This window comes from Dermochelys coriacea, chromosome 4 (assembly GCF_009764565.3).
Source record: "Dermochelys coriacea isolate rDerCor1 chromosome 4, rDerCor1.pri.v4, whole genome shotgun sequence".
Taxonomy (NCBI): domain Eukaryota; kingdom Metazoa; phylum Chordata; order Testudines; family Dermochelyidae; genus Dermochelys; species Dermochelys coriacea.
This window is the reverse complement of record NC_050071.1, coordinates 122,362,158-122,390,088: the sequence shown is the minus strand read 5'-3', so window position 1 is coordinate 122,390,088 and position 27,931 is coordinate 122,362,158. Positions and strand designations below refer to the sequence as shown.

At 40.0% G+C, this 27,931-nt stretch overlaps 1 protein-coding gene across 20 annotated transcripts in view; it reads left to right on the top strand.

The window, feature by feature from the left end:
- ABLIM2 (actin binding LIM protein family member 2) overlaps positions 1 to 27,931 on the top strand; it is a 228,334-nt gene that overhangs the window by 80,442 nt on the left and 119,961 nt on the right. For all 20 annotated transcript variants that reach the window (XM_038400096.2, XM_038400093.2, XM_038400094.2 and 17 more), the window contains exons 3-6: positions 1,652 to 1,835; positions 9,354 to 9,469; positions 23,551 to 23,677; positions 27,390 to 27,483. In XM_038400096.2, the coding sequence (XP_038256024.1) occupies positions 1,652 to 1,835; positions 9,354 to 9,469; positions 23,551 to 23,677; positions 27,390 to 27,483 (521 nt within the window). The remainder of the gene's footprint in view (positions 1 to 1,651; positions 1,836 to 9,353; positions 9,470 to 23,550; positions 23,678 to 27,389; positions 27,484 to 27,931) is intronic.

The following is a 27,931-nucleotide window of genomic DNA, read 5'->3' as shown; positions in this document are numbered from 1 at the left end:
GCATTGCGTGGATGACACACTTATCTCTTCCATCCTTCTTACATCTCGAATTTCAGTCTAATTTGACCTTGAACACTGTAGGTTACTGCAGGTACTGCTCCCAAAAGTAGTTCTTCCAGAAGTGGCATCAGAGCACATGACAACAAGGATGCTGCGGTGACTCAGGATGGGTCTGACAGTCCTCCTAGCATAAGAACCAATTTGAACATCTCCCCTTTTTCTCAACCAAATCCAAGCCTTTTTGAAGGTTCAGAGCAGATATTCCTCTCTTCCTGTGATTTCAAGTAGAGAGCTCTTGGCTCTCTCCTTCCCCTCCTCCCCTGTAACCTCAAAACATGATCCTGGCTCCGTCCCTGTTTGTACTGATGAACTGGAGGAGCTCCTGAGGTTGCACATGCTCTTTGTTAGCAGGGTCAGCCTTTAGGCTTTGTGAAGGAGAATCTCAGCTGCTTTTTTTTTTTTTTTAAATGCCAATCTCTAATCCTTTTCCCATGCAGTCATAGCCGTGGAAATCTAAACTGATTGCTGGAGTTGCAAAAAACAATTGGCTGGGCTCCACTTCTGCCGCAGGCAGTTTGGGGAAGGCTGGTCCTAAAGATCCTTCTCACGTACACGCTTTGTACGTAGTGTGTATCAGTTACATTGAGAATGTCTTCCCAAGACGTCATCTTGCTCACTCTCCCCAATGTCTTTACACCATCCTTATACACAGGAACATAGGAATTGCTGTACCAGAGCAGACCAGTAGTTTATCCAGGTTGCTGTTCTGTGTCCGTCATTTGCCAGTACTGGATACCTCATATGAATCCTGTAATGGGCAGTTATGGAATAAACAATAGGAAAAGTTTCTAATCTTTGTAAATTTCTGACTGGTTTTTGCTTTGTAGAATGAGGGTGTAAATCCCTTCCTTTTGTAAATCTCATTGAATGTAATGGTGGGTGTTGCACGTGGTGGTCAAGATGCGTCTCCTAACAGCATCCCAAAGTAGCTCCTCATCTAGGGGCTTATCTTCCTGCACTCAGGCCATGTTTATGCTACAAAATTATGTTGATCTAATTTACATCTGCATACAGCCACTGCAGTTATTAAACCATTTGTGTGTGGGCACACTTGGCTCTTTGTGTTGGCGGTGCGTATCCTCACCAGGAGTGCGTGCATCAATTGTATTGTCAGTGTGGGGCATTGTGGGATGTCTCCTGAAAGTCAATAACAGTTGATGTAAAAGTGCAGTGCCTACCGTGACTCAACACTGCGTGGGGAGGTGGTGATACTAAATGGGCGTAGAGAGGCATTTATGTCAGCAGGAGCCAAATTTAAGCAAAGATACTTCCACAGGTAGGTCAACACAAGGCAGCTTACGTCGACCTAACCCTGTAGTGTAGACCAGGCCTCAGGCTCTCTGCTGTGATGTTAGTTTTTCTATATGGAATAAAACAAGCTTATTAATGTAGATCACTGATGAAAACCATAAGGGTAGCAACTTTCTGACTCATGGGTGTCTTGTGTTCAGGAGCCCCAAATATTAAGATGTCTGTGCTTGAAGTTCTTATATATTTTAAAATGTGCTGATCGTGAATGAAGATTCATCTTATTGTAGATACAGTTCCACTTTTTCAGTCCTCTAAATCTTTGCCATTTCTCTCCATGTAGCTTGTGGATGTGACCTGGCTCAAGGAGGATTTTTTGTGAGACAGGGAGACTACATCTGTACTTTGGACTATCAAAGACTCTATGGCACACGGTGCATCAGCTGTGACGAATTCATTGAGGGGGAAGTGGTTTCAGCGCTGGGGAAAACCTACCACCCGGCCTGTTTTGTGTGTGCTCTTTGCAGGTATGTTTTCCGAATAAAAAAAATTATTTTTAGACTATAAAAAAGTATATTTTGAAAGAGACAAAAGCCAGCAATCCACGGGGAGGCTCATAAGCAAAACATCTTCCATAGGCGATCAAGGAGGTGCCCTTCTTATTCATTTGGTTCTACCGTTCTGCCCCCTTTACATTTATGGGGTTTTGAACTGAAATAGTTCAGCTTTTCTATGCCATCTACTAGTGCAACTTAATAATTACTTAATTATTGCAGCCAAACTTTAGAAGTGTTTACTAATTCCATGTGCCACAGTGTGTCCAACTTTGAGATATCTTATTCCCTATTTGCTGAGGTGCTGGGAATCTGCAGCTGCTGTTATAGTCAGACCTCTTTTCCTCAGACACCACTGCTGCCTGACCTCTCTGGTGTCCACTGGACTGCCCCAGAATGTCACTCTGCTGCAAACACAGTTAACAGACTGTGAAAATCAATACATTAAAATGTATTTACAAAAGCAGATGAATACTCTCAGAAAATATGGAAATCAAAACTACACAGTGAAGTCCTGATCCTGCACACATTTAAACATGGGAGTAACTTTAAAAATGTGGGGTTACATATACCTGTGTGCAGAGAACAAGCACTGGTCTGTGTACCACCATAACCTCCAAAATAGATGTTCAGCTGAACTTAAGTAGCAAAAAGGCCTAGTGCTGGCCCTCTTTGCAGTAGTGAGTTTCACTCATGAGTTCCATTGAGTTCAATGAGACTATTCACATGCATGTATTTGCAGGATTGGGACCTAACCCTGTAACTGAAGTTTTTTGTGGGGGGTGCTAGAATAAGACTGATACTGAACTGTAGCTTGATTCCCTTTTGTGCAAATAATTAGATGCCTATATATCAATGGTTTAAGACTTCAGTGAGAACTTGTAAGAAATACCGTTTTATAATAAGAAAAGGAGTACTAGTGGCACCTTAGAGACTAACAAATTTATTTGAGCATAAGCTTTTGTGAGCTACAGCTCACTTCATCGGATGCATTAGTCTCTAAGGTGCCACAAGTACTCCTTTTCTTTTTGCAAATACAGACTAACACGGCTGCTACTCTGAAACCCGTTTTATAATAACAATTCAAAGTAAATGGAAATACAGTATTATTCTTTACAACTAATTATGAACATTTACTGATAAGATAAAAACGGAGAGAGCCTTATATTAAAACCAGAACTAAAACGGGCAATAATATCAACCCAGATATAACTAAGCGGACAGATTAAGGCGAAGTCACTCTTAAAACCCCCTTCTATTGACTCCTGTCTCTTTAGATTTATCTCATTTATCCCAAACCATGTTCTCTTTGGAGACTGTAAATAAAAAGAACAAAAGGGAAAAAGAAAAAGAACATCAGAAAAACTTAGAAAGAAACAATTCGTATCTTCAGTCTAAATTAGTAACATAAATAAGTTCAAAGGGTGGATGAAGGATATCACACATTTGCCCTGAGCCTTCTCAGTCTACACATACATTAATGGTTCCATCTATAAACAAACCTACTAGATACCAAATTTCTGGTGCCTTTCTTCTTGGCATCAGTGTTATTCAGACCTGAGTCAATTAAGAGAAGAAGAAAAATTCCTTGAGATTATTTTCTCATCAAGTAGGATTGACTCCTGAATTAGGATTTTGTTAGGTTTTATAATTGAAACCTAAATTATTTACCAAACTGTACTTAGCCCTTTATGGCGGTCTGGATGTTTATGGTTCCAGCTGAAACAATTCCCTGAAAGTTCAGAATAAGCTTCTACAATGAGTAAACCACTTAACTTCTTGCTCCCTAATAAAGCAAACTGAACCACGGCACTGAGAAAACCATAAATATAATCCGCTACACAGATTACTATTAAATGCAGACATACAAAAGTGGAATTGCTCTTTAAAACTTCAGATCTCTACACGACAGTACTTCACCCAAATAAATTCTGTCAACCTCCCTTCTCAGTTCTTTATCTAGCATACCAAATGGTTGGATTAAAAAGAAGTCAAGGCAAAAAAATTTTTCGGCTGAGCCTCCCAACTGCTACTGTCTCAACAACAGTGCAAGCTTGCTATAGTCTCTTCCCCTAGGATGGCACTCCACTTCATGTTGCCTCCATGCAGTTCAACACTCCAAGTTGCAAGCAGGAATCAATTAGCCTCCACCAGCAAGGTTCTAGCATCTGCTTATCATGTCAGTCAACAGAAGAACCCTGTCATCCTGTTACATTAGAAATACCAGGCCAGATCCTCAGCTGGTATAAATCAACATAGCTCCATATGGCCCAGTCTTTGCAAACCAGGCGTGCTTTATACTTCCTGTAAGAAAGAGTGTCTATCAAAACGCCATGAGACGCTCCTCATCAATATTTGATTTTGTACTAAAGCTCAGTGAAAGTAATATGAAGTAGGCAATAAATATAGTATATTCAAATAAAGATGAGTTTTGGTGTCAAAGAAAATGGCTGGAAATAGAATTATTTTTCAACAAGTTGATTCAGGGCCAGGATTTTAAAGTCATCTTTACCTTCAGAAAATCAGATCTGTTTTTAGAAGTCTGATTTTGAGGGCACTCTGCACTCCTTCAAGATGTGTTCAGCACATTCCAGGATTAGTCATCAAATAAACAGCTTTATAATCTGTGCTCTCTGTAACTGCTAAAGTAACACATATTGTTTTAATTGTTAATATGTTGAATAGCAAACTAATGATTTTTGAACCAACACTTCTAATAGTGGCACTTCCAACAGTGTTTTCTCAGCTTCAGAAAAGACAAGATTATAATAGCAAGTAATGGGATGTGGAAGTGTACTTTCTCTCAAATAGTAAAAGCAGTCAGTAAACCAAAGCAGATGTAGTAAATAAGAGCAAGGAAAACAAAAAGCAACAGGCAAAAAATTTGGTCATATACTTTTTCTGGCCCTGTTGACAATGCTGCTATTGGAATATCTTGTCACTAGATGTCCCAGAACAGGGGCTGGATTATCTGTTGCTTCCCACCTTTTTGTTGATAAGCCTTGGCTTCTCTATAAAGCAGGCATATAAGTAAACTAAATCTTTCATGAGGTATCCAACTGGGATTAGTATGTCACTACCATGGAGTGCTGATACTTTAGTGAGTAGAATAAAATGAAGTAACAAACATTGTATAGGTGAAAAGTGAGAATTAAACCTGAAATAGTGCAGTAGGTAGTACATTGGCATGTTAGGGCTTAGAGGACATTTAAAGGTTGTAGATTTGGGTCCTTCTAGGCTCAGGTTTTTTACTTGGTCCTTCCATAATGCAGGGGACTAGGATTGATGACTTCTCAAGGTCTCTTCCAGCCCTACATTTCTATGATTCTATGAAATACAGTATAATGGAATTAATGTCTTGCATCCTTGTTTTCTTCTATCTTGCTCTGACCACATGGCTCTTAATTACACAAATGCAGGTTCTAAATTGCATATTTTCTCTGACTGCAAAAAGTGATGGCTTATGCTATTGCTATAGCCCAATCCAATTATTCCCTGCAGATGTTATTGCCTATAACTAGGAATGAATGGAAAAGTAATAGAATAAATTCAAATATTTGCAGAGCAACTGATTCCACTGAATTCCAATGGTGTCTGAGCAGCTTTATTTTTATGGCTGCTGTGATATATATATCTGGCTCTAATCAGTAGCTCTCAATGCACTTTACAATCTTTTAAGGTATTTATCCTCTCAACCACCCATGTGAGGTTGGGAAGTACTGTTATCCCCATTTTACAGATGGGGAACGGAGGCACAGGGAGGCTAAGTAAATTTTTCAAGATTGCACAAGAAGTCTGTGGTGGAGCAGCGAATTAATCCAAGTCCTAAGCTAGTGCCCTAACCATTGGCCCATCCTTCTTTCCATTAGAAGGGGCTGTAGCCCAATGAAGCTCCCAAAGACATTTCCTCTGAGGGGAGGAGATAGGGCATCAAGCTGTTAACAGTCCATAGTAAAAGCTATGTCATCTGTGTCCCTAGAGGCTGAGATTTAGTGAAGCCATTCAAAAGATTGCTGTGGAGCAGGGCTGTGAGACAGAGCATGAGAGGCCTCTGGGGGAGGGGATCCCAAAGACTTATCTCAATCTCTGCTCCTAGAAAAGAAAGACAAAAATACTACCTATGATGGTCTGTATTCTCTCTACAAAGACTATATATGTATAGTCACGCTTCCTCCATAAATACTAGTAACTAAAGTTGTGGAAGACAGTGTTTTCTGGGGAGAGAAAAGAAGCAGTTAACTTGCTCTTAATTGGAGGATAAACTATGGTGCAGAGACCCAGATGCAAAGACAAACAAATCCACGTATGGTTTATAGGACTCTGAATTCTGTGTCTTTACATCCCATCAAAGATTAGGAAGCCCCTCTGTAGCTGTATAATAACAACAGAAATGGAACAAAGCGACTGTGGAAATGAATAGAGCCAATGTTTGAGATGGGCCAGATGTGCAGTCATTCATTAATCATTGCTATTAGTGCCAATCCAAATGTAAAGCAAAAAAGAGGTTTCCTTTGTAAATTAAGCATAGAATACCCTCTCTGAATTAAGCTGTTAGACCAATACTACCTTCTCCGCCTTCAAATTTCTCCTCTAGACCCACTTTTACTTCTAATACCAACAAGAAATTAACCAACTCACCATGAGTAGGCAGAGGGGCAGTTGGACATACACAATTAGGCAGCAGTGCACCCTGTAGAATGGAGTTGCTTGTTTTTGTTCATGGAAAATGAATGAACCAACCTGGGGCAGGGGAGTTGGCATGGGCCTTGTTTATAATGTTCTGCTGTTTCTAGGAAAAGCCAATTCTTTTTTTATGGGAGCAGGAGACCATGGGAGGTTTGAGGTCAAAACAGAAGCTATCCAGAGCATAAAACGTGCTCAACGTGCCCAAATCAAACTGAATTGTAAAAGGGCTTAGCTCCCATTTAGGAAGCTCCCAGCTGCTGAGCACTTTTACAGATCTGGCCTCTTAATTTGCATGTCTGCATAAACGCTGTTTAATGCACTCTTGGAAAATCTGGCCATTAGTTTTTGTATGGGCATTGCCGATATTTCTTACAGAAATAAAGATTTTTCTGGAGTTCATGAAGCAAAGGACTTGTGTATTTGGTGTGTGTAGTGAAACACCCAGATATTTAATAAGTCTCCCTATAAACTACTTATGTGGTGCATGCTAAGAAATAAATATTATTGTTTGCTGTGCCTCTGGGGGAGAAGCAAATATCTTGACAGTCTCTGTAACTTGCATAAACTGTGTACCCCTAGGTACTCCAGCTAAATATGCCTAGCCACAAGTGGCTTGATGACTTAGGGGTCAGCTTCAGTGCTGGACACTAGCAGTGCCCTGTCAATGGAGGGAACTATGACTCCTTTAATTCTGAGGTCACACTATATGATCATGTTGGTCCTTTCTGACTTTATAATCTATGAATATCTGGATACCTGGTGCATCCTGTGTCAGGCAGTCTTCGCTGAGTTCTCGTAGTTCCTTTCAATCAGCCTGTCTAGGATTTAATTTAAGATGCCGTAGCAAGCAATAACAGGTTTCAGAGTAGCAGCAGTGTTAGTCTGTATTCGCAAAAAAGAAAAGGAGTACTTGTGGCACCTTAGAGACTAGCAAATTTATTTGAGCATAAGCTTTCATGAGCTACAGCTCACTTCATCGGATGCATTCGGTGGAAAAACTCACGAAAGCTGTAGCTCACGAAAGCTTATGCTCAAATAAATTTGTTAGTCTTTAAGGTGCCACAAGTACTCCTTTTCTTTTTTGCTAAACAGTATGGTCTACCTCAGCCAGAAGTTAGTGAGTTTGATGCAGAAAATGCTGGGCGAAATTCTTTGATTTTCATTTTACAGGAAATTTAATTAGAAGATCAACATGCTGACTTCTGGCCTTAATGTCTGCTATTTTTACACATTTACAATAGTACTGCAGCTCATTATTTGAATTAAACTAAGGTACGTCATTTTACAATTAAGATGGCACCTTTCTTGTAATTCGTCATTCCTTTGCATTATATATAAAACATGGAGATGTGGTTAGTGATTTCTCTTCCTATTAGATGCACTGTTTACAATATTTTTTTATTTCGTATTGGTATTGCAGCAGGTCCTAGGAACCTCAGCTAAGATCATAGCCCCACTGTGTTATACGTACTATACAAACACATAGTTAGAAACATTCCCTGCCCCCCAAGAAGGTTTTTTATATTACTCTGGGAGCAAAACAATCTGTCTACTGTACTTAGCAAGGAGTGTGTGTGTGTGTGTGTATATATATTCATTCCTTTATATGGAAAAAAATCTCTGAGAGCCTTTTATATTCTGTTCCATAATTTGTAAAAAAAAAAAAAAAAAAAATAGTAATAATTTGGGGTGGTGGTGAATATAATGCAGAATTTTCTTAATTATATTTCAGTGAAATACACCCCTCAGATGGAATTCACCACTGGGCAGAAGGTATGCATTATGCTGATGCACCACTCAATACCCACTTAAGCCATATTTTGATGTTTCATTTGGGATTTAGTGGTACATAAGCCTTGTATGAGGTGAATTTCACCCTGATAGAAATGTGTTATAAACCTCTTCATCCTTCCCTGCAGTATAAAGTTATTTTCGCAGCTCTTCCTTCCCAAAACTCTCTAGTTTCTGTGCACAAGCAATATCTAACAAAGGTAGCCTTTTAGTTGACAGGTTTCAGAATTTGAGTAGCAGCCGTGTTAGTCTGTATTCGCAAAAAGAAAAGGAGTACTTGTGGCACCTTAGAGACTAACAAATTTATTTGAGCATAAGCTTTTGTGAGCTACAGCTCCTACTGGTGGACATCAGGAATCAAGGAATCATAACATTCAAAAACTGGTAGGAGAACACTTCAACCGGTTCTTTAATTGTGGTATATTTCCTCCAAAGAGTATTTGCAAGCATTTGATTTCTGAATAAATTGATTCAGTGGAGAACTTCAATATGATCAGAGCTGGTCAGGATTACATTTTTCAAATGTTTTTTTCAAAAAGAAATCTCATAGTTCTCTCCAACATTTTAACAGCCTGGTATAGTCTCTGCAAAAGCAATTACACTTGTATATATTAATTAAAAATAAATGATTCTAGCTCTCCCTCAATTCCAAGACTTATATTGGTGGTTCAGTCACCAGTCATCGCGTTTCCAGGAAATACTGGACTTTGCCTTGGTTTTTGAGTATTTTCTTCTGTCTTGGGCAAGTTTTCTCTGAGTAGCTTTAGCTTATGCATCGAAGTTGCCAGTTCACTACTTAGCTTTGATATTTTAGCCTCCCGGTGACTGATGATTGGATGCGTGAATGAAAAGTATGTGTGAATGAAAAGTATTGGATACGTGAATGAAAAGACACGCACACCCAGCTCCCTCCCCACCAAAAAATGATTGGTTCCTGTAAGTAAAGTGATGTCTGACCTCAGTAAGGGAAGTGAGGATTTTCTGTTTGTCATGTTTTCATTTTTCCTGCTGCAGGCTGCCTTTTCCTCCTGGGGACCGGGTGACTTTCAATGGGAAAGAGTGTGTCTGCCAGAAGTGTTCACTGCCTCCTGCTGGCAGCAATAGCACTTTCCTCGTCCAGGCCCTGCGAAGTAAGTAGGTCTTTTTTAAAAAAAATCTATTTGTCATTTAGTGAATAAAGCCGTGTGGCTGTATGACTCCCTTAACTTACAGCCTGTAAGGAGTTACAAGAAGGAACCTGCCCTGGGAAGGAGCTATAAAAGCAAAAGGGAATCTGCCATTCTGGTGGATACCTACAGGAAAGGGCTTATTGTATCCTCTCCCAATTTGCTGGAAGCTGGGAGGCCTCTTTTGGTTGTTACCAGTGACCTTTGTTACTTTAATCCTCTCTTAAAATCTTTGTTATGTTACTAAAGTTGACTTGGAGGAAAGAGAATTGAACTGAACTAGAGTTCACTGTCATGGGCCCTGACATAAATTGGCTGAAGTCATTGTAAACCAGGAGTGAATCTAGCCCATCTTTTCTACAGTTCTCATTAAAGATAATTGGAAGACGGACATTTACTTGAATGGGAGCTGGGTCGGGCCCAAGGTGCCTGGCAGAACAAGTTCATTTTATTATCTATAAATAATTCAACGATTGAATCTACCATGCTGTACATGTCATTGAGAAAGTCTCTTAGGGGCCAGCCCTTACACAGCGCTCACTATACTGCCATGAGTAGGTGAAAACACTGCTCGATTGTAAGGGTTTGCAGGATTGAGCATGAGAAACAGTGTCTTTTTGATGCAGTCTGGATTTGCCTTTTTACTTTTCAGACAAACTGGTTTTGCAGTGTGCCTGCCGGCAGACGGGGTTCACTATGGCCATTTGCAGGATATTATGCAGATCTCAATGAACTTGATGTCTGTAAATGCTATAGGCCAGCCAGCAGTCCTGAGCGTTCCATGCTGGTTTTTGAACCCTTAATTATATTGCTTTCTTGTGCAATTGGGAATTTTGCCAAATCCTGCCTCAGTGACAGTTTACCTGATTTTGCCCACTATGGTTATTTCTGTATTGTTTTAAAGGGCACAAACCATCAAAGCATATTCTCTTTTGATATTAAATCTTTCCTATTGAATTTCCTTTTGTATTTTGATTTTTCTCAATGTTTTTCCCAAGGCTGACCCTCAGGGTACTATGTGTGTGGCATAGATCTATGATTGCATTAAAATACTGCCGTTTTCATATCTTTTCATTTCCATTTCCTTTATGATCATTTATCTTTATGTAAAGCATATTTCATATGCTGCTGTCAAATTACTCTCAAAATCGTATTTTAATAGGTGACATACGGTAGATGCAGTTGCATAAACTTGCATCGCTTACTACTTTTTTTTTGTTCTGAACTCCATTTCATTTACCATAAATACTGTAGCATTTTACTGAGCAGTGACATCAGCTGAACATAGTGTGCTGAGCGACTTTTACTCAGGATGCTGTGATTCTCAGCAAACCTCCTTGGCAATATATTCTGGGCTAGACCCTCTGCTTGCAGAAATCAGCACAGTGCCATTGATTTCAATGAAATTTTCTGCTTGTAGAAACGTGGTGAGAGGGATGTCCACCATTACTCTGAGTACTTTTCCAAATCCCTCTCTGGACAGTGGCGGTCTGCCCCTGCTCCAAATAAAATCTACCCAGGCTGTGTAAAGTCAAATTTACCCCCTTTCCTGCTGTTTGGCTTTTCTGGTAACTCAAATAATAACAACATAAACTTTAGCCAAAGCTTATTCCCCAGAATTGGCTCTTCCTAGTATTTACTGCAGGGTCTGTCCATTCTTGCTTCTAGTTCCCTCTGACTAGAGAGTCGTCTCTCCTTTCCATATCTTGATGAAGTTCAACATGCCATGTCTTTCTCAATAAGCCACCAGAATTTGCGTAACAGCTTTTAGTAGGGGTCTAGCTCTTGCTGAAAGGGTTGATCGACAGAAGAACCCTAATCCCCTAGGGTTCATAAATCCTGCCACCCTCTCCTCCTTTTCATTCACTCAGAATTCATGGTTTACTTCCCGTTTTATTGAAATTGCTTCATGTTCCATAAACTGAGTGTTTTACAGTAATTGTTGAGGCTTAGGACTGTGTTGTACCCTTTGACGTACATGGATCCTAGGAGCACATTCCCGGGGAAAATTTGGCCTTTAAAAACAAAAGTGTCCTTTCCTTGACTATATCCTCAAACATGTGCAAGTATTAAATATCCAAATATAGGCCTGAGCCAGCTCCCGTTAAAGTCAATGGGAGTCTTTCCACTAACTTGACTTTGGGAGTTGGATCAGGCCCTATATGTTCAAATTTTCAGACATTCTCTATCGCAGGGAGTTGGTCTTAGACCCCAGTGGATGCTGTGAGGCCAGGGATCAGGTGATACCTTGAAGATCACCTGGTCTTCATAAGAGCCAGTAAGTACATTAGTTGTTAGTGAAAGATGCAGGGAATAAGAAGGCTCCTGCAGGAGTCCCTGGATCAGGGGACAGAACCCATTTCATATTTGACTTTCAGGAGATGGCTTCTAGAGTGAAACCTTCAGGGAGCAGGCTAGGATAGAGTGTAAGAGCTCCAGAGAATAGACAGGCTTCTGCAGAAGACCCTGGGTCAGGGGAAGAAATATGATTGAGATGCTGAACTTGTGTTAAACAGTTTTATTTAAAGAAATAAAACTGAAGCTCTGAAGGAAAGAAATTGAAATCCTGTGGCTGGAGAGTGTTCTTTTGTGCACAAGCTGGTGAGGTAGCCTGCTGGCTTCCATTGCCCCTCACAAGATCAATTACACACCAGTCATTTTGAGAGTAACAAAATTTGGAAAGAAACAACTAGGGAAAACCACAAAAACAACAAAAGCTTGAAAGCTTTATAATCCCATGTGTTACTTTCATATCCTCCACTTGATCTTATAGCTCATATTGTAGGGAAATACAATCTAGGATGGAGATACTATAAGGTGGGTGTATAACTGGTTGGAAAACCATTCCCAGAGAGTAGTTATCAGTGTGTTCACGGTCAAGCTGGAAAGGCATATTGAGTAGGGTCCCATAGGGATCAGTTCTGGGTCGGGTTCTGATCAATATCTTCATCAATGATTTAGATAATGTCATAGAGAGCACACTTTTATAAAGTTTGCAGACGATATCTCGCTGGGAGGTGTTGCAAGTATTTTGGAGAATAGGATTAAAATTCAAACTGATCTGGATGGTCTGAAGAAAATAAGATGAAATTCAGTAAGAACAAATACTCCACTTAGGGAGGAACAATCAGTTGCAGACATACAAAATGGCAAATGACTGCCTAGGAAGGAGTGCTGCAGAAAGGGATCTGGGGGTTGTACTGGATCACAAGCTAAATATGAGTCCACATTGTAACACTGTTACAAAAAAGGAAACATAATTCTGGGATGTATTAACAGGAGTCTAAGCAAGACATGAGAAGTTCTGCTCCATGCTGATTAGGCCTCAAGTGGAGTATTGTGTCCAGTTCTGGGCACCACATTTCAGGAAAGATGTGGACAAATTGGAGAAAGTCCAGAGAAGAGCATCAAAAATAATTAAAGGTCTAGAAAACATGACCTATGAGGGAAGATTGAAAAAATTGGGTGCGTTTAGACTGCAGAAGAGAAGATTGAGAGGGGACATGATAACAGTTTTCAAGTACATAAAAGGTTGTTACAACCAGGAGGGAGAAAAATTGTTGTCTTTAACCGCTGAAGATTAGGATAAGAAGCAATGGATTTAAATTGCAGCAAGAACGGTTTAGGTTGGACATTAGGAAAAATTTCCTAACTGTCAGGGTGGTTAAGCACTGGAATAAATTGTCTAAGGAAGTTGTGGAATCTCCATCATTGGAGATTTTTAAGAGCAGGTTAGACAAACACCTGTCAGGGATGGTCTAGATAATACTTATTCCTGCCATGAGTGCAGAGGACTGGAGTAGATGACCTTATAGGAAAACAACTCAACATCTGCTTTAATAAAGATGTGTGTGTGTGTGTGTGTGTGTGTGTGTGTATGTATATATGTATATATGTATATAACTAAAAAGGAAAAACAGGAACTTAGTCAAAAGTCTGATAACAAATATTATAAAGGCAACTACTAGATCAAGTAGTAATAGAGAGATTGTAAAAAATAACTTGGAAAATCTGAACGAGAAAGAAGGCAGCATGCCATTTACTTCAGCTACTTCTCCAGTATTTAGTAAATATCAAGAAGGAGCGATTCTTTCCAAAATGGCAGAAATGGACAAATATATTCAGAAATCTGTTAGCTGAATTTGAAACTGAAAGTCCAAAATGACAAATTGTAGTTATGCTTCATAAGGCAATAAATGGCACTTAGGATTCACTGTCTAAAAAACAACTGAAAGAGGGGAGTATCACCATGAAAAAGGCTTAGTGTTTTAACATAAGAATGGCTATAGTGGGTCAAACCAAAGATCCATCTAGCCCAGTATTCCGTCTTCCAACAGTGGCCAATGCCAGGTGTCCCAGATGGAATGAACAGAACAGGTAATAATCAAGTGATCCATCCCCTGTTGCCCATTCCCAGCTTCTGGCAAACAGAGGCTAGGTGCCCCATCCCCGCCCATCCTGGCTAATAGCCATTGATGAACCTATCCTCCATTAATTTATCTAGTTCTTATTTGAACTCTGTGTATAGTCTTGTCCTTCACAGCATCCTCTGGCAAGGAGTTCCACAGGTAGACTGTGCGTTGTGTGGAAAAAATACTTCCTTTTGTTCATTTTAAACCTGCTGCCGATTAATTTCATTTGGTGACCCCTAGTTCTTGTGTTATGAGGAGTAAATAACACTTCCTTATTTACTTTCCCCACACCAGTCTTGATTTTATAGATCTCTATCATATCCCCCCTTTATCATCCCTTTTCCAAGCTGAAAAGTCCCAGTCTTAATCTCTCCTCATACAGCAGCCATTCCTACCCCTAATAATTTTTGTTGCCCTTTTCTGAACCTTTTCCAATATATCTTTTTTGAGATGGGGTAATCACATTTACTCACAGTATTCAAGATGTGGGTGTACCATGGATTTATATAGAGGCAATATGATATTTTCTGTCTTATTATCTATCCCTTTCTTAATGATTCCTAACATTTTGTTAGCTTTTTGGACTGTTGCTGCACATTGAGTGGATGTTTTTAGAGAACTCTTCACAATGACTCCAAGATCTCTTTCTTGAGTGGGAACAGCTAATTTAGACCCCATCATTTGATGTGCATAGTTGGAATTATGTTTTCCAATATGCATTAGTTCGCATTTATCAACATTGATTTTCATCTGCCATTTTGTTGGCCCAGTCACCCAGTTTTGAGAGATCCTTTTGTAGCTCTTCGCAGTCTGCCTGGGACTTAACTAACTTGAGTAGTTTTGTATCATCTCCAAATTTTGCCACCTTACTGTTTACCTCTTTTTCCAGATCATTTATGAATATATTGAATAGGACTGGTCCCAGTACAGACCCCTGAGGGACACAACTATTTAGCTCTCTCCATTCTGAAAACTGATCATTTATTCCTAGCCTCTGTTTTCTATCTTTTAATCAGTTACCACTTCATGAGAGAACCTTCCATTGTATCGCATGACTGTTTACTTTTCTTAAGAGCCTTTGATGAAGGACCTTGTCAAAGGCTTTCTGAAAATCTAAGCACACTGTATCCACTGGATCCCCCTTGTCCACATGCTTGTTGACCCCCTTAAAGAATTCTAGTAGATTGATGAGGCATGATTTCCCTTTACAAAAACCATGTTGACTCTTCCCCAACAAATTATGTTCATCTATATGTCTGACAATTTTGTTCTTTACTGTAGTTTCAACCAGTTTGCCCAGTACTGAAGTCAGGTTTACTGGCCTGTAATTGCCAAGGTCACCGCTGTAGCCCTTTTTAAAAATTGGCATCATATTAGCTATCCTCCAGTCATTTGGTACAGAAGCTGATTTAAATGATAGGTTACAGACGACAGTTAGTAGTCCTGCAATTTCACATTTGAGTTTTTTCATCACTCTTGGGTGAATACCATCTGGTCCTGGTGACTTATTATTGTTTAATTTATCAATTTGTTCCAACAGCTCCTCTAATGACACCTCAATCTGCGACAGTTCCTCAGATTTGTCACCTAAAAAGAATGACTCAGGTTTGGGAATCTCCCTCACATCCTCAACCGTGAAGATCGATGCAAATAACTCATTTAGTTTCTCTGCAATGGCCTTATTGTTCTTGAGTGCTCCTTTAGCGTCTTGATCGTCCAGTGGCCCCACTGGCTTCCTGCTTCTGATGTGCTTAAAACATTTTTTGCTAATACTTTTTGACTCTTGGGCTAGCTGTTCTTCAAATTCTTTTTTGGCCTTACTAATTATATTTTTACGCTTCATTTGCCAGAGTTTTGCTCCTTTCTATTTTCCTCATTAGGATTTAACTTCCATTTTTTAAAAGATGCCTTTTTGCTTCTCAATGCTTCTTTTACTTCGTTGTTTAGCCATGGTGGCTCTTTTTTTGGTTCTCTTACTATGTTTTTTAATGTAGGATATACATTTAATTTGAGCCTCTATTATCATGTCTTTTAAAAGTTTCCATGCGGCTTGCAGGGATTTTACTTTTGGTGCTGTATCTTTGAATTTCTGTTTAACTAACCTCCTCATTTTTGTGTAGTTCCCCTTTCTGAAATTAAATGCTACAGTGTTGGACCACTGAGGTGTTTTCCCCACCACAGGGAAGTTGAATTTAATTATATTATGGTCACTTATTACCAAGCGGTCCAGCTATATTCACCTCCTGGACCTGATCCTGTGCTCCACTTAGGACTAAATCAAGAACTGCCTCTCCTCTTGTGGGTTCCAGGACTAGAGGCTTCAAGCAAGTGTCATTTAAGCTGTCAAGAAACTTTATCTCTGCATCCCTTCCTGAGGTGATATGTATCCAGTCAATATGGGGATAGTTGAAATCCCCCATTATTATTGAGTTTTTTATTTTAATAGCCATTTTATTTTGACTGAGCACTTCTCTCCATAAAAGAAAGTAGTGTATGAAACATTTGTCTCTAGGCAAGTGAGACAAGGACTGGGGAAAATGCTGACCAATTTTTATTCCAGGTTACCCCATCTAGCACAATGACGTGAGTTTGACTTGGCTCTAGGACCAACATGCCAACTGTGCAGCCTTATTCATCAGTCTATTCATCTCTGAATCCAGCTTAGGAATGCTCTGTTTTTTTTCAGGAAATCTCTGTGGACTTGCTGGGCTCTAATTCTCTGACACTAGATCTATTAGTATCCCTATGTGTTCACTTAAGTTCTGGCCTCCTCTCCTTCTCTATTCAGTCCCCTCCCCGCCACACTTAATGATTTGGAGGAAAAACGGGAATCTTTCTCTCTCTCTCTCTCTCTGCTCCCATCCTGAGCCACTGCATCTTTAATTGCTATATGAATAAACACCTTCCTTTTCTCTTTAGTTTCTGTAAAACTCTCTCTGTAAAGCTTTTTCTGGCAATGTGTATTAAGGAGAATGTATCAAAATATATCAGCAAATTCATTTGTATCCTACATAGACCTATTGGTTGAAGAGAAATGAGTCTGCAAAGGATTTTACCTCAGAGACAAGTAGACAAGGACTTGCATAAACAGGCATAGTTGGCATAGCAACTGCAATATTTGTTTTTAATTGTCCAAAATTTAATAGGAAAAAGAGCTGTTAAAAGAAATACACCCAAAAATGCTTCACAGCCAGCCAAAAACTCAAATAAGATGTAGAGTGAATGACAACCAAATACACTGTATTGTACTAAGTCTGTAAAAATAAAACTCTACAGATGAGATCAAATTAGATTACCAAATAAAACCCCTGGTACATGGAGGTTCCCAAACAGTTTACTGCTTTCTATTAGGAGAACCTATACTGAGGTGTGTAGGTTTCAGAGTAGCAGCTGTGTTAGTCTGTATTCGCAAAAAGAAAAGGAGTACTTGTGGCACCTTAGAGACTAACAAATTATTAGAGCATAAGCTTTCGTGAGATACAGCTCACTTCATCGGTGTCTTGTGGGAGTAGGTTTGGGCACATACCCAAGTATGGCGTTAATTTATTAGCAGAGCTCCAGCAATCTGCTTCAGACTGTAAAGGCTTTTGCCCTAGGCTGATTTCCAGCTGTGCTGGGGTTCAGCATAATGGTCTTAAAGAGACACATTATAACTTTCCTCATGCTTCACAAATTCACCAAAAGCAAACAAACATCACCTGCTATAATTCTGTGCTGATTAACATGCTGGTACTATTACACTTCTTTAGGCTATCATATTTGTAGTCTTATTAATATCACACTTAAGTAACTAAACGCATCTTTTATTTTAAATAGAAATTACGCTAAGGAAGTCAGTTTTTCAGAAATTTATAATGGACTCCTCTGATTTGGAATCACTTTACCAGCAATAATCTTCTTGGATCTTGTGTGGCTTTGTGCATCTTTTTTTCCCCCTCCTTAAAGGACTTGTTTGTTTTCCTTTCTGGCGTCTCTAAATGACTCTGGATGTCTTAGTATTCCTGGTTCTGTCTTTTCTCTATCAAACTGTCATTATGCATCCAGAGTTCTTCCGATAATAATGGAGCACACATAGAAGCAAAAGTGGATGGGAATCTGGGAGGCAGTGACCATGAGTTGGTTGAGTTCAGGATCCTGACGCAGGGAAGAAAGGTAAGCAGCAGGATACGGACCCTGGACTTCAGGAAAGCAGACTTTGACTCCCTCAGGGAACAGATGGCCAGGATCCCCTGGGGGACTAACATGAAAGGGAAGGGAGTCCAGGAGAGCTGGCTGTATTTCAAGGAATCCCTGTTGAGGTTACAGGGACAAACCATCCCGATGAGTCGAAAGAATAGTAAATATGGCAGACGACCAGCTTGGCTTAATGGTGAAATCTTAGCGGATCTTAAACATAAAAAAGAAGCTTACAAGAAGTGGAAGGTTGGACATATGACCAGGGAAGAGTATAAAAATATTGCTCGGGCATGTAGGAAAGATATCAGGAGGGCCAAATCGCACCTGGAGCTGCAGCTAGCAAGAGATGTCAAGAGTAACAAGAAGGGTTTCTTCAGGTATGTTGGCAACAAGAAGAAAGCCAAGGAAAGTGTGGGCCCCTTACTGAATGAGGGAGGCAAGCTAGTGACAGAGGATGTGGAAAAAGCTAATGTACTCAATGCTTTTTTTGCCTCTGTTTTCACTAACAAGGTCAGCTCCCAGACTGCTGTGCTGGGCATCACAAAATGGGGAAGAGATGGCCAGCCCTCTGTAGAGATAGAGGTGGTTAGGGACTATTTAGAAAAGCTGGACGTGCACAAGTCCATGGGGCCGGACGAATTGCATCCGAGAGTGCTGAGGGAATTGGCGGCTGTGATTGCAGAGCCCTTGGCCATTATCTTTGAAAACTCGTGGCGAACGGGGGAAGTCCCGGATGACTGGAAAAAGGCTAATGTAGTGCCCATCTTTAAAAAAGGGAAGAAGGAGGATCCTGGGAACTACAGGCCGGTCAGCCTCACCTCAGTCCCTGGAAAAATCATGGAGCAGGTCCTCAAAGAATCAATCCTGAAGCACTTAGAGGAGAGGAAAGTGATCAGGAACAGTCAGCATGGATTCACCAAGGGAAGGTCATGCCTGACTAATCTAATCGCCTTTTATGATGAGATTACTGGTTCTGTGGATGAAGGGAAAGCAGTGGATGTATTGTTTCTTGACTTTAGCAAAGCTTTTGACACGGTCTCCCACAGCATTCTTGTCAGCAAGTTAAGGAAGTATGGGCTGGATGAATGCACTATAAGGTGGGTAGAAAGCTGGCTAGATTGTCGGGCTCAACGGGTAGTGATCAATGGCTCCATGTCTAGTTGGCAGCCGGTGTCAAGTGGAGTGCCCCAGGGGTCGGTCCTGGGGCCCGTTTTGTTCAATATCTTCATAAATGATCTGGAGGATGGTGTGGATTGCACTCTCAGCAAATTTGCGGATGATACTAAACTGGGAGGAGTGGTAGATACGCTGGAGGGGAGGGATAGGATACAGAAGGACCTAGACAAATTGGAAGATTGGGCCAAAAGAAATCTAATGAGGTTCAATAAGGATAAGTGCAGGGTCCTGCACTTAGGATGGAAGAATCCAATGCACCGCTACAGACTAGGGACCGAATGGCTCGGCAGCAGTTCTGCGGAAAAGGACCTAGGGGTGACAGTGGACGAGAAGCTGGATATGAGTCAGCAGTGTGCCCTTGTTGCCAAGAAGGCCAATGGCATTTTGGGATGTATAAGTAGGGGCATAGCGAGCAGATCGAGGGACGTGATCGTTCCCCTCTATTCGACACTGGTGAGGCCTCATCTGGAGTACTGTGTCCAGTTTTGGGCCCCACACTACAAGAAGGATGTGGATAAATTGGAAAGAGTACAGCGAAGGGCAACAAAAATGATTAGGGGTCTAGAGCACATGACTTATGAGGAGAGGCTGAGGGAGCTGGGATTGTTTAGTCTGCAGAAGAGAAGAATGAGGGGGGATTTGATAGCTGCTTTCAACTACCTGAAAGGGGGTTTCAAAGAGGATGGCTCTAGACTGTTCTCAATGGTAGCAGATGACAGAACGAGGAGTAATGTCTCAAGTTGCAATGGGGGAGGTTTAGATTGGATATTAGGAAAAACTTTTTCACTAAGAGGGTGGTGAAACACTGGAATGCGTTACCTAGGGAGGTGGTAGAATCTCCTTCCTTAGAGGTTTTTAAGGTCAGGCTTGACAAAGCCCTGGCTAGGATGATTTAACTGGGACTTGGTCCTGCTTTGAGCAGGGGGTTGGACTAGATGACCTTCTGGGGTCCCTTCCAACCCTGATATTCTATGATTCTATGATTCTATGAAGAGAAGGGAGATTACTGTGACACTGATGCTAGTATCACTTTATTTATAACTAGATCGTTGCTTTTTCTCACAATCTCTGCATATTGTAATATCTTTTTAACTTCTCTTTTGAAAATACATCAATATATTCTTGTTCCTTCTTGACTTATTTTCAGATCCTTCCTTTTTAGACTGCAATTGCTTAAAGACTTGAGTCTGTCATTGCACCCTGGATTTTATGCATTCTTCTTTCTCATTAACATATTCCAGATAATACTGCTGGTAAACCTCAAGATCTCCCTTCTTTATTTTTCCTTCCAGTTCTGCTTTTAAGGCACTGCAGGTTTGACAGGCTATAGTAGGCCATCATTTAATCATGGAGATTTGTGCAGCTCCTGAGTCACTGTCGATTGTCTTCTTTTATAGCTGTTACTTAACCAGACTGATATTCTTGCTACTTAGCTGGAGGTCTCTCTTGTCATTATTGATCTAGCTGATCAAAAAATGGGAGTAGTGGGGGAGGGGAGCTGGAATTGTGAAAATATTTGCCACTTTTTCTTCACCGAAATACAAAATTTGCATTACAGTTTTAAATATTTGACACATTTTGACCTACCTGGATTATTGTACAGTAGCACCTATAGACCCCAGTCAGGATGATAACCCTCTTGTGCTGAATACTATGCAAACACAGACAAAGATACAGTCTCTACACAGAAGAGACATTGTGAATGGTTTTTCCTTTTAGTGGCCTGGGTTTGAAGTCTGTCATCAGGAATGGGCATTGTGGCAGGAATAGTTTTACTTAGAAATGCAGGCATCTTTTCTCCAGCCCACATGAACTGACCTTCCTGTAGCACAGCCAGCAGTAGTAACCACTGTGAAAATACCTTTAATTGGATTCATGTCTTTTTTTTTTTTTTTTTTTTTTTTTGAAGTTGGTGTACTAGGGCATGAATCCAGCATTATGTGAACCGTCATGGTATGAATGTGAGTGCCAGCCTCATGGAAATCTTCCTAAATTCAGGGGAGTGCCTGGAGAGGATAGGACTGGGAGCTGTGAACTTCTGTCTCTGAGGCTTTGGGAAAGACATTTTCACCTTTCTGCCTAGTGATAATTGCCTACAGCACAAGGATGGTGTTATACATTAACTGATGAATGTTTGTAAAGTGCTATGTGACAGCCACCATCTTGGCCAACATGCTGGGGATTGAACAAGGGACCTCCAGAACTAAATGAAGGAGCCGCTACAGCTTGAGCTGAAGCTCCATAACTGGGGAATGTAACAACTCATGTTGTCTGTGAGTTGGCACCAAGAGGGACTTGTTACACACATTTACCAGTGGGTTACACTTCAAAGATGAGACATGTTATATGAGCACTCTGTTATAAGTATTATTGTGATCCCAGAACTAAGCACGAGCATTACGCTTTGGGTATATTGGAGTCCTGATACCACACTCCCAACCGTGAAAGTAGTCCCCTCTGAAAATAAAAACACATCACTCGTGTATCTTCTCTGCCTCTTAAAAAATTCCACTCTGAGCACCACTGCTTCTTGAATCCATTTAAATCCATAGAGACATTACTGTTTTAATAGTACTGACCTGAATACAAGATAACTGGGAACATCTAGTCCTCTTTTATTTTATTGCACTCCTAAGCAATGGAAGCTTTCATTAATTTGAGACTTTTATGGGACTCTGAAAGTAGTGAATGAGGAAGAGTACCTTGTATTTTGCATGCTAATTAGAAGTGACGGTGTTTTTCTAGGTTGGTATGATTCTTCTTTTTTACATTAATACCATGAGATTTGCCCTGGGAAGAGCTGAGAGTGCTCCCCAAGGCCACGTTTGCCCAGTTCCATTCTTTTGCAAATTGTTTTTCTTTTATACAGCTCTTCTTAGCGATTATCTACTTATATGTTTGTTGTTGCTTTTAAACTTTTTTATGGCAAGTTTCATCTGCTCCTAGGGACTTAAAGCTAATTTTTTCTTATTTACTCAATGTAAAAAACTTGAGCTGGTAATATCAGAAGACGGCTGATTCAATATAAATCTTCTTACTACTTCACTTAGGGTTTGTCTACACATATAATGCTGCAGCAGTGCAGCTGCACTGATACAGCTGTGTTGCTGTAGCACTTAGTGAAGAAGCTACCTATGCCGTTGCCATAGGTACTCCACCTCCCTGAGAGGTGGTAGCTATGTCAACAGGAGAAGCCGACCCATCGACATTGGTGGTTAGGTCAGTATAACTGCATCACTGTGGATTTTGGACACTCCCAAGCAACGTAGTTATACTGACATAAGTCTGTAGTGTAGACCAAGCCTCAGACAAAAAAAAATGTCATATTTTTCTTCCAAATTTGAATGATGAATTTGCTTATTGGGAATTCAGTGGGAGCAGCTGGATACTCCACACTTAAGTAAATCAGATTATTTAGGTGCCTAAATAAGGACTTGGAAGCTTTAAAAACCTACTTTTTAAATCTTACCCTGAATCTTTGTGCTGGAATGAGAGTGTAGGTGGGGTCTGGTGCTACTTGGATATAGCCTATTTTGCTAATGTTAATAAGTTGTGTGATACTGTAATTTTTGTATACATGCTTAGAACTTCGTTAATGTTGGTAAGTGCATTTTATAAATAAGTAAAAAAAAAATATGTAGCTAGTGATTGACTTTTACATGTGGTACATCCTGTGTTACCAACTCTCATGTTTTGGTAGTGAGCCTTATGGAACTTGGTGTTTTTTCTTAAAACCCCAGATCCTGGAGGCAAGCTATTACATGCAACTTTCAGCTTTCCTATTTTTAAATAAGTTTCTGACCCTCATTGTTGCAGAAAAAAGCCTGAAAACATGACCCGAGTGTAATCTAAACACTCAAAAAAAAAAAAAAAAACCACCCAGGACAAATAATAACCTGAAATTTATTATTTTTAAAAATCGGATTGTTTTTCGGACAATTTCATGACTTTGGGGGGACCTGACTTAGAAGTTTTGAAAAGCTTGGGGTTGGCAATACTGCATATTGTATACATACACTGCAAATGTATTAAAGTATCAGCAAAATCCACCTCATTAGAAAAACTAATGTTTCTTTTAAGTAGTCACCCTGTCAGTGATGATATATCTATCCAACTTGCCACCCAGAATGAAGCACACATGGGTGGGCAGAGGTAATGAGATTCAAAATTTCCTATAACACCAATGGGTATTTGTCTTGCAGTAACCTATACTATTGCACACTCATGATCAGTTACGCATAAAGCATATGATTAACTTTACAGAGGATTTTTCTTTTACAGATTGTGGGGGCTGTGGTTCAGAAATAAGAAATGGACAGTCATTGGTAGCTTTGGACAAACATTGGCATTTGGGCTGTTTTAAATGCAAGACATGTGGCAAACTTCTGAATGCAGAGTACATCAGCAAGTAAGTTGGAACGAGAGAAGCTGACCAATCCTTGTAGTCTCTGGCTAATTTTCAGCATCTGTTAGCAAAAAGGTGTTTGTTTAGCCTATGGTTGCATGTTCTTAAGACTGTACTTGCATTCTTCGATAATTATAAAAGCATAGATTTTTCTTTCTCAAATTTTCAAATTGTTAGTGAAAGTGAAGAAATAATACTGCTAGCTTGAGCCAGGCATACTGGAGAAAGGGTAAGTGAAATCTTCTACCCAAGACTTTGCTTATGCACCTAAGTGATTTAGGACCACAATATCCATGGGTCTTATGCTGCTATGTTACTTTGGTGCTATTGCAAATCCAGCCCCCTCAGTCCTTACCTAGACCAGTCCTGCTCTTCTAGTCCTGGCCCTCTTTTCAGCAGACTCTGCTATCCCTGTTTGACAAATTACGCTTATGCTGGGATTTGAACAATAAGGTTGTCCTTTCCCAGGGTTTCCGACGAGGAAGAATATCCTAAAAATGTTCATTAAGGTGATAAATTTCTGGTCTTTGTGTAACTCCAAATCCTTGTGATCACAGAGGATTTGACTGCTTATACTGAATTTAAGAGCTATGCTGAGAGGCATCTCAAAGTCAGTTCAAGTTCCACTGAGGCCCTGTTTTGAGGGCTTAAGTGGGACGTAGTCCTTTTACTGGTCTTCAGAAGAGAGATTAATTTGTCCCTAAGAGACTGAGGTACATAATGAAATGATTTGCCCAAGGTCACCTGGGATGTCTGTGGTAACCTTGGGCAAGTCACTTACCTATGTGTTTCATTTCGCCATCTGTTAAAATGGGAGGAAATATTTGCTGCATCACCTGTGTTAGGGATTAATTTGCTAATGTTTATAAAGCACTATGAGCTTCTTGGAAGGAATTTAGGTACGTGACTATCCTTTCCCCTCAACATGACTAACTTATAGTGCAGAACTGAATTAGGAGGTTAGAAGAGGGTGACATTTACCTAACTCCATAGTTAAAATGAAGCAAGATTACTGTAGGACTAATTCTTTCTAATATTTTCTGTTCACCAAGTCAAAAATAGTTTTTTGAAATACGCAAATGAACAGTAATTTTGGAATGTGTTTGTTTATTGAATAAACAAGAAAGGCTTCTGATGAGATTAATTGCTAAAAGTCTAGTAGTAATATGAAATGACTTTTTCCTGCCGTATGGACACATAAAATATGCGGGGGGTGGGTTTGAGCAGGCTGTATTCTATCATTCTGACTCATAAATACCAGAAATATGTTCATCTCTCAGGATTTGTCTTTATTTAATAAGAGAAAAGGGCCAGACCCAAATTGACTAGTGATAAAGGATTTCTTGTCCCCTTTTATCAAAAATTCCAGTGAGAGTGAGTTGAAATATGGAGGGTAAATTGTAAAAGTGTATCCTTTTCTTGTTGAAAATCTTTCGGTTTTGTAATTTTTTGAGCAGCTCTAATTCCAATTCCAGTGTCATAAAGTTTGCATATGTCAGAATGCAGCTTGTTGTTTTTACTGTAAGGAGCAGGGTGCAGTGTAGTCATGGGTTGAGCTAAAACCCCATTGAGATTGATAGGTGTGAGCTCACCCTTCAGTTAACATAACTGCAACTATGCATAACTGTAACTATGCATCTGATGAAGTGGGCTGTAGCCCACGAAAGCTTATCTCAAATGTGTTGGTCTCTAAGGTGCCACAAGTACTCCTGTTCTTATAACTATAGGCAGAAGCCCCTACCTAAGAGAAAAGATGAGTGTGAACCTGTCCAGGAGCTTTTGGCTGAGAATTGTTTTGGGTAGAGGAGGGTAAAGGGACAAAAAGCCTGAAAAAGACAAGAACAGCGAGAGAGAGAGAGAGAGAGAGAGAGTGAGAGAGAGCGCAAAAACCACACAAGCCTACTGTGCGCACAGTGTGGAAAAGCTAGAGAGCTTGTGGGTCTGTTGCCTAAAGAGGCTTGAGCCTGTAGTTAAGAACCTGCTCCTGTTGTTCTTTGTTTCTCCTGCATTCATAGAAGGAGGATATTTTTATATTCCTTGTAAACTAATGTGATTACATCAAAGAAAATACCAGACTCCATCCATTTTTATTTCCAAGGGGAACATTCCCAGCGCCCTGAACTTTGACTAGGCACTTGGGTCTAAAAAGGGCAACATTGCTGCAGTTTAGCTCCATGCATGCCTCCCCTAATTTAATTGATTTTTTCCTCCTCTTACCTACGTTCTGGGTATGTCTACACAGCAAAGAAAAACCCATGGCTGGCCTGTGTCAGCTGAGTCAGGCTCACGGGGCTCGGGTTCTGGGGCTGTTTCATTTGTGTAGACTTTTGGACTGAGGCTGGAGCCAGCCCGAGCCCAGAAGTCTACACAGCAATGAAACTGCCCCAGATCCTGAGCCCTGCAAGGCCAAGTTGGCTGGCAGGAGCTGTTCGGCGGGGGGGGGGGGTTCTTTGCTGTGTAGACATACTCTCCGGGGCTAAAACTCTTCCCTCATCCCATCATTCTTCATTTGGTATGGATTTTGCACTATATGTTTGACAGAGAAGAACATCTTAAGCAATTAGAGTAAGACCTATAGGCTGTGGAGGAACCTTCAGGGATTTGTCTCCAAACTTGCTATGGGGAGGAGAGAGTAGAAAGCATATATAGTAATAAAATAATATCTGCCTAACTCACAGGGGTTTGGCGAGAACTAATGAAAAATGCATTGAAAATGAAAGGAGCTTTGTGTTACCTCATGACATTGTATTGTATAAAATAGCTTCTATATATTTCACACACAAACACTCCCTAACCTGTGAAAATAAGGCTATTTGGTCTTAGTTTAGGTGTAGCACAATGGATGGAAATGATCCAGAGATTTGCCTCTTGTATGAGATTATTTTAAATAGTGGTTGGCATTCTTTACTGTAGATCAGTTAGGATCCAAGTAGATTTCTGTTGAGTTATTTGCAGTGTAATATAATCGGTTTTCATTAATTAGGGTAACATAAATGGCTAAGATTTATTTAGAGCCAAAAGGTGAGATTTAGAGCTCCCATTGCATGCCTTTGTAAATTTGGATTGTTCGTCATTTTAAATCCTGGAAATAAAACCACCCAAAAATCTGCTGTTTACTGCATGCCTGGACATATTTCCAAGACCTTTCTGTCACTTAGGTTGAGCTCTGCATAGTCACCTTCTACAGAGAAGACATTGGCATCTTGATGCACTTGGAAAGTTCCTAATTCAAAAGAGTGTCCATGGAATTAATCATTAGCAAATGAGCAATGATTTCTGTGCAATTCAGGCTCAAAGTGGGTTTAGGTGACAAATAAAAAAGGATAGAAAAGTAAATGGAAATAGGGACTGAGTTATTTCTGAGAGTGGGAAACACATGGAATAAGTTAATGGGAAAGACCATCAAAGCAAGTACTATATTATGTTTGAGCGTAAGAGACATTTGATCTTATTATGGAGAAAGAGGAAACTGCTGAATACAGTGAGGCAGAAGGAAAGTGAGATTGAGATCAATTTGGCAGAGTCAGATTTGGATGAGCCAAGTGTAATTTCCTATTCATCAATTATTCAGGTCTTTACCACATTAAGAAATGGGAGGGAAAAGAAGTCTGTAATCAACCTCTCCTGAAATGCCAACAAGTTTTAGCTGTATAATCTGCGAGCGAAACCATAGGCATCTTTGAAGCTATGCAAGTATTGTCTGTTTTTTCTCTAGGGATGGCATTCCATACTGTGAAATGGACTATCATGCTAAGTTTGGCATAAGATGTGACAACTGTGAGAAGTACATCACTGGAAGAGTGCTGGAGGTAAGACTATTCCGTCAACCGGACAGACATCCATTCTCAAAATTTGAGAGAGCTCCTTTGTTTAGGTTATTCATATGCAAGAGCTGAGTGTTAACATTTTTATTAACTGCTTTTCTCTTCCGATTTCACTTCCAGAACCATTGTGTTAAACATTAAATCATTCATGTTATTTTTTATGAACCATCAGGAAGTATTTCTATAACTCTGTACACTCCTCTTTGCTTGATGCTTTGCTAACAATATACATTTTAAATGGAGTATTCTAAGTTATTGCAAGGTGGCAAGGCAGCAGAGTAAAGGTCATATAGGGGGAAATAACTCATGTAACAATGTAAGTGTGTTGTGAAGTTATAAATTCCATTATTTCATATGCATTTATCTGTTCTGTATTTTTCAGAGTTCACAGTGAAGCTATTGGAAAACTAAAATGAATCTTTCAGTATTTTTG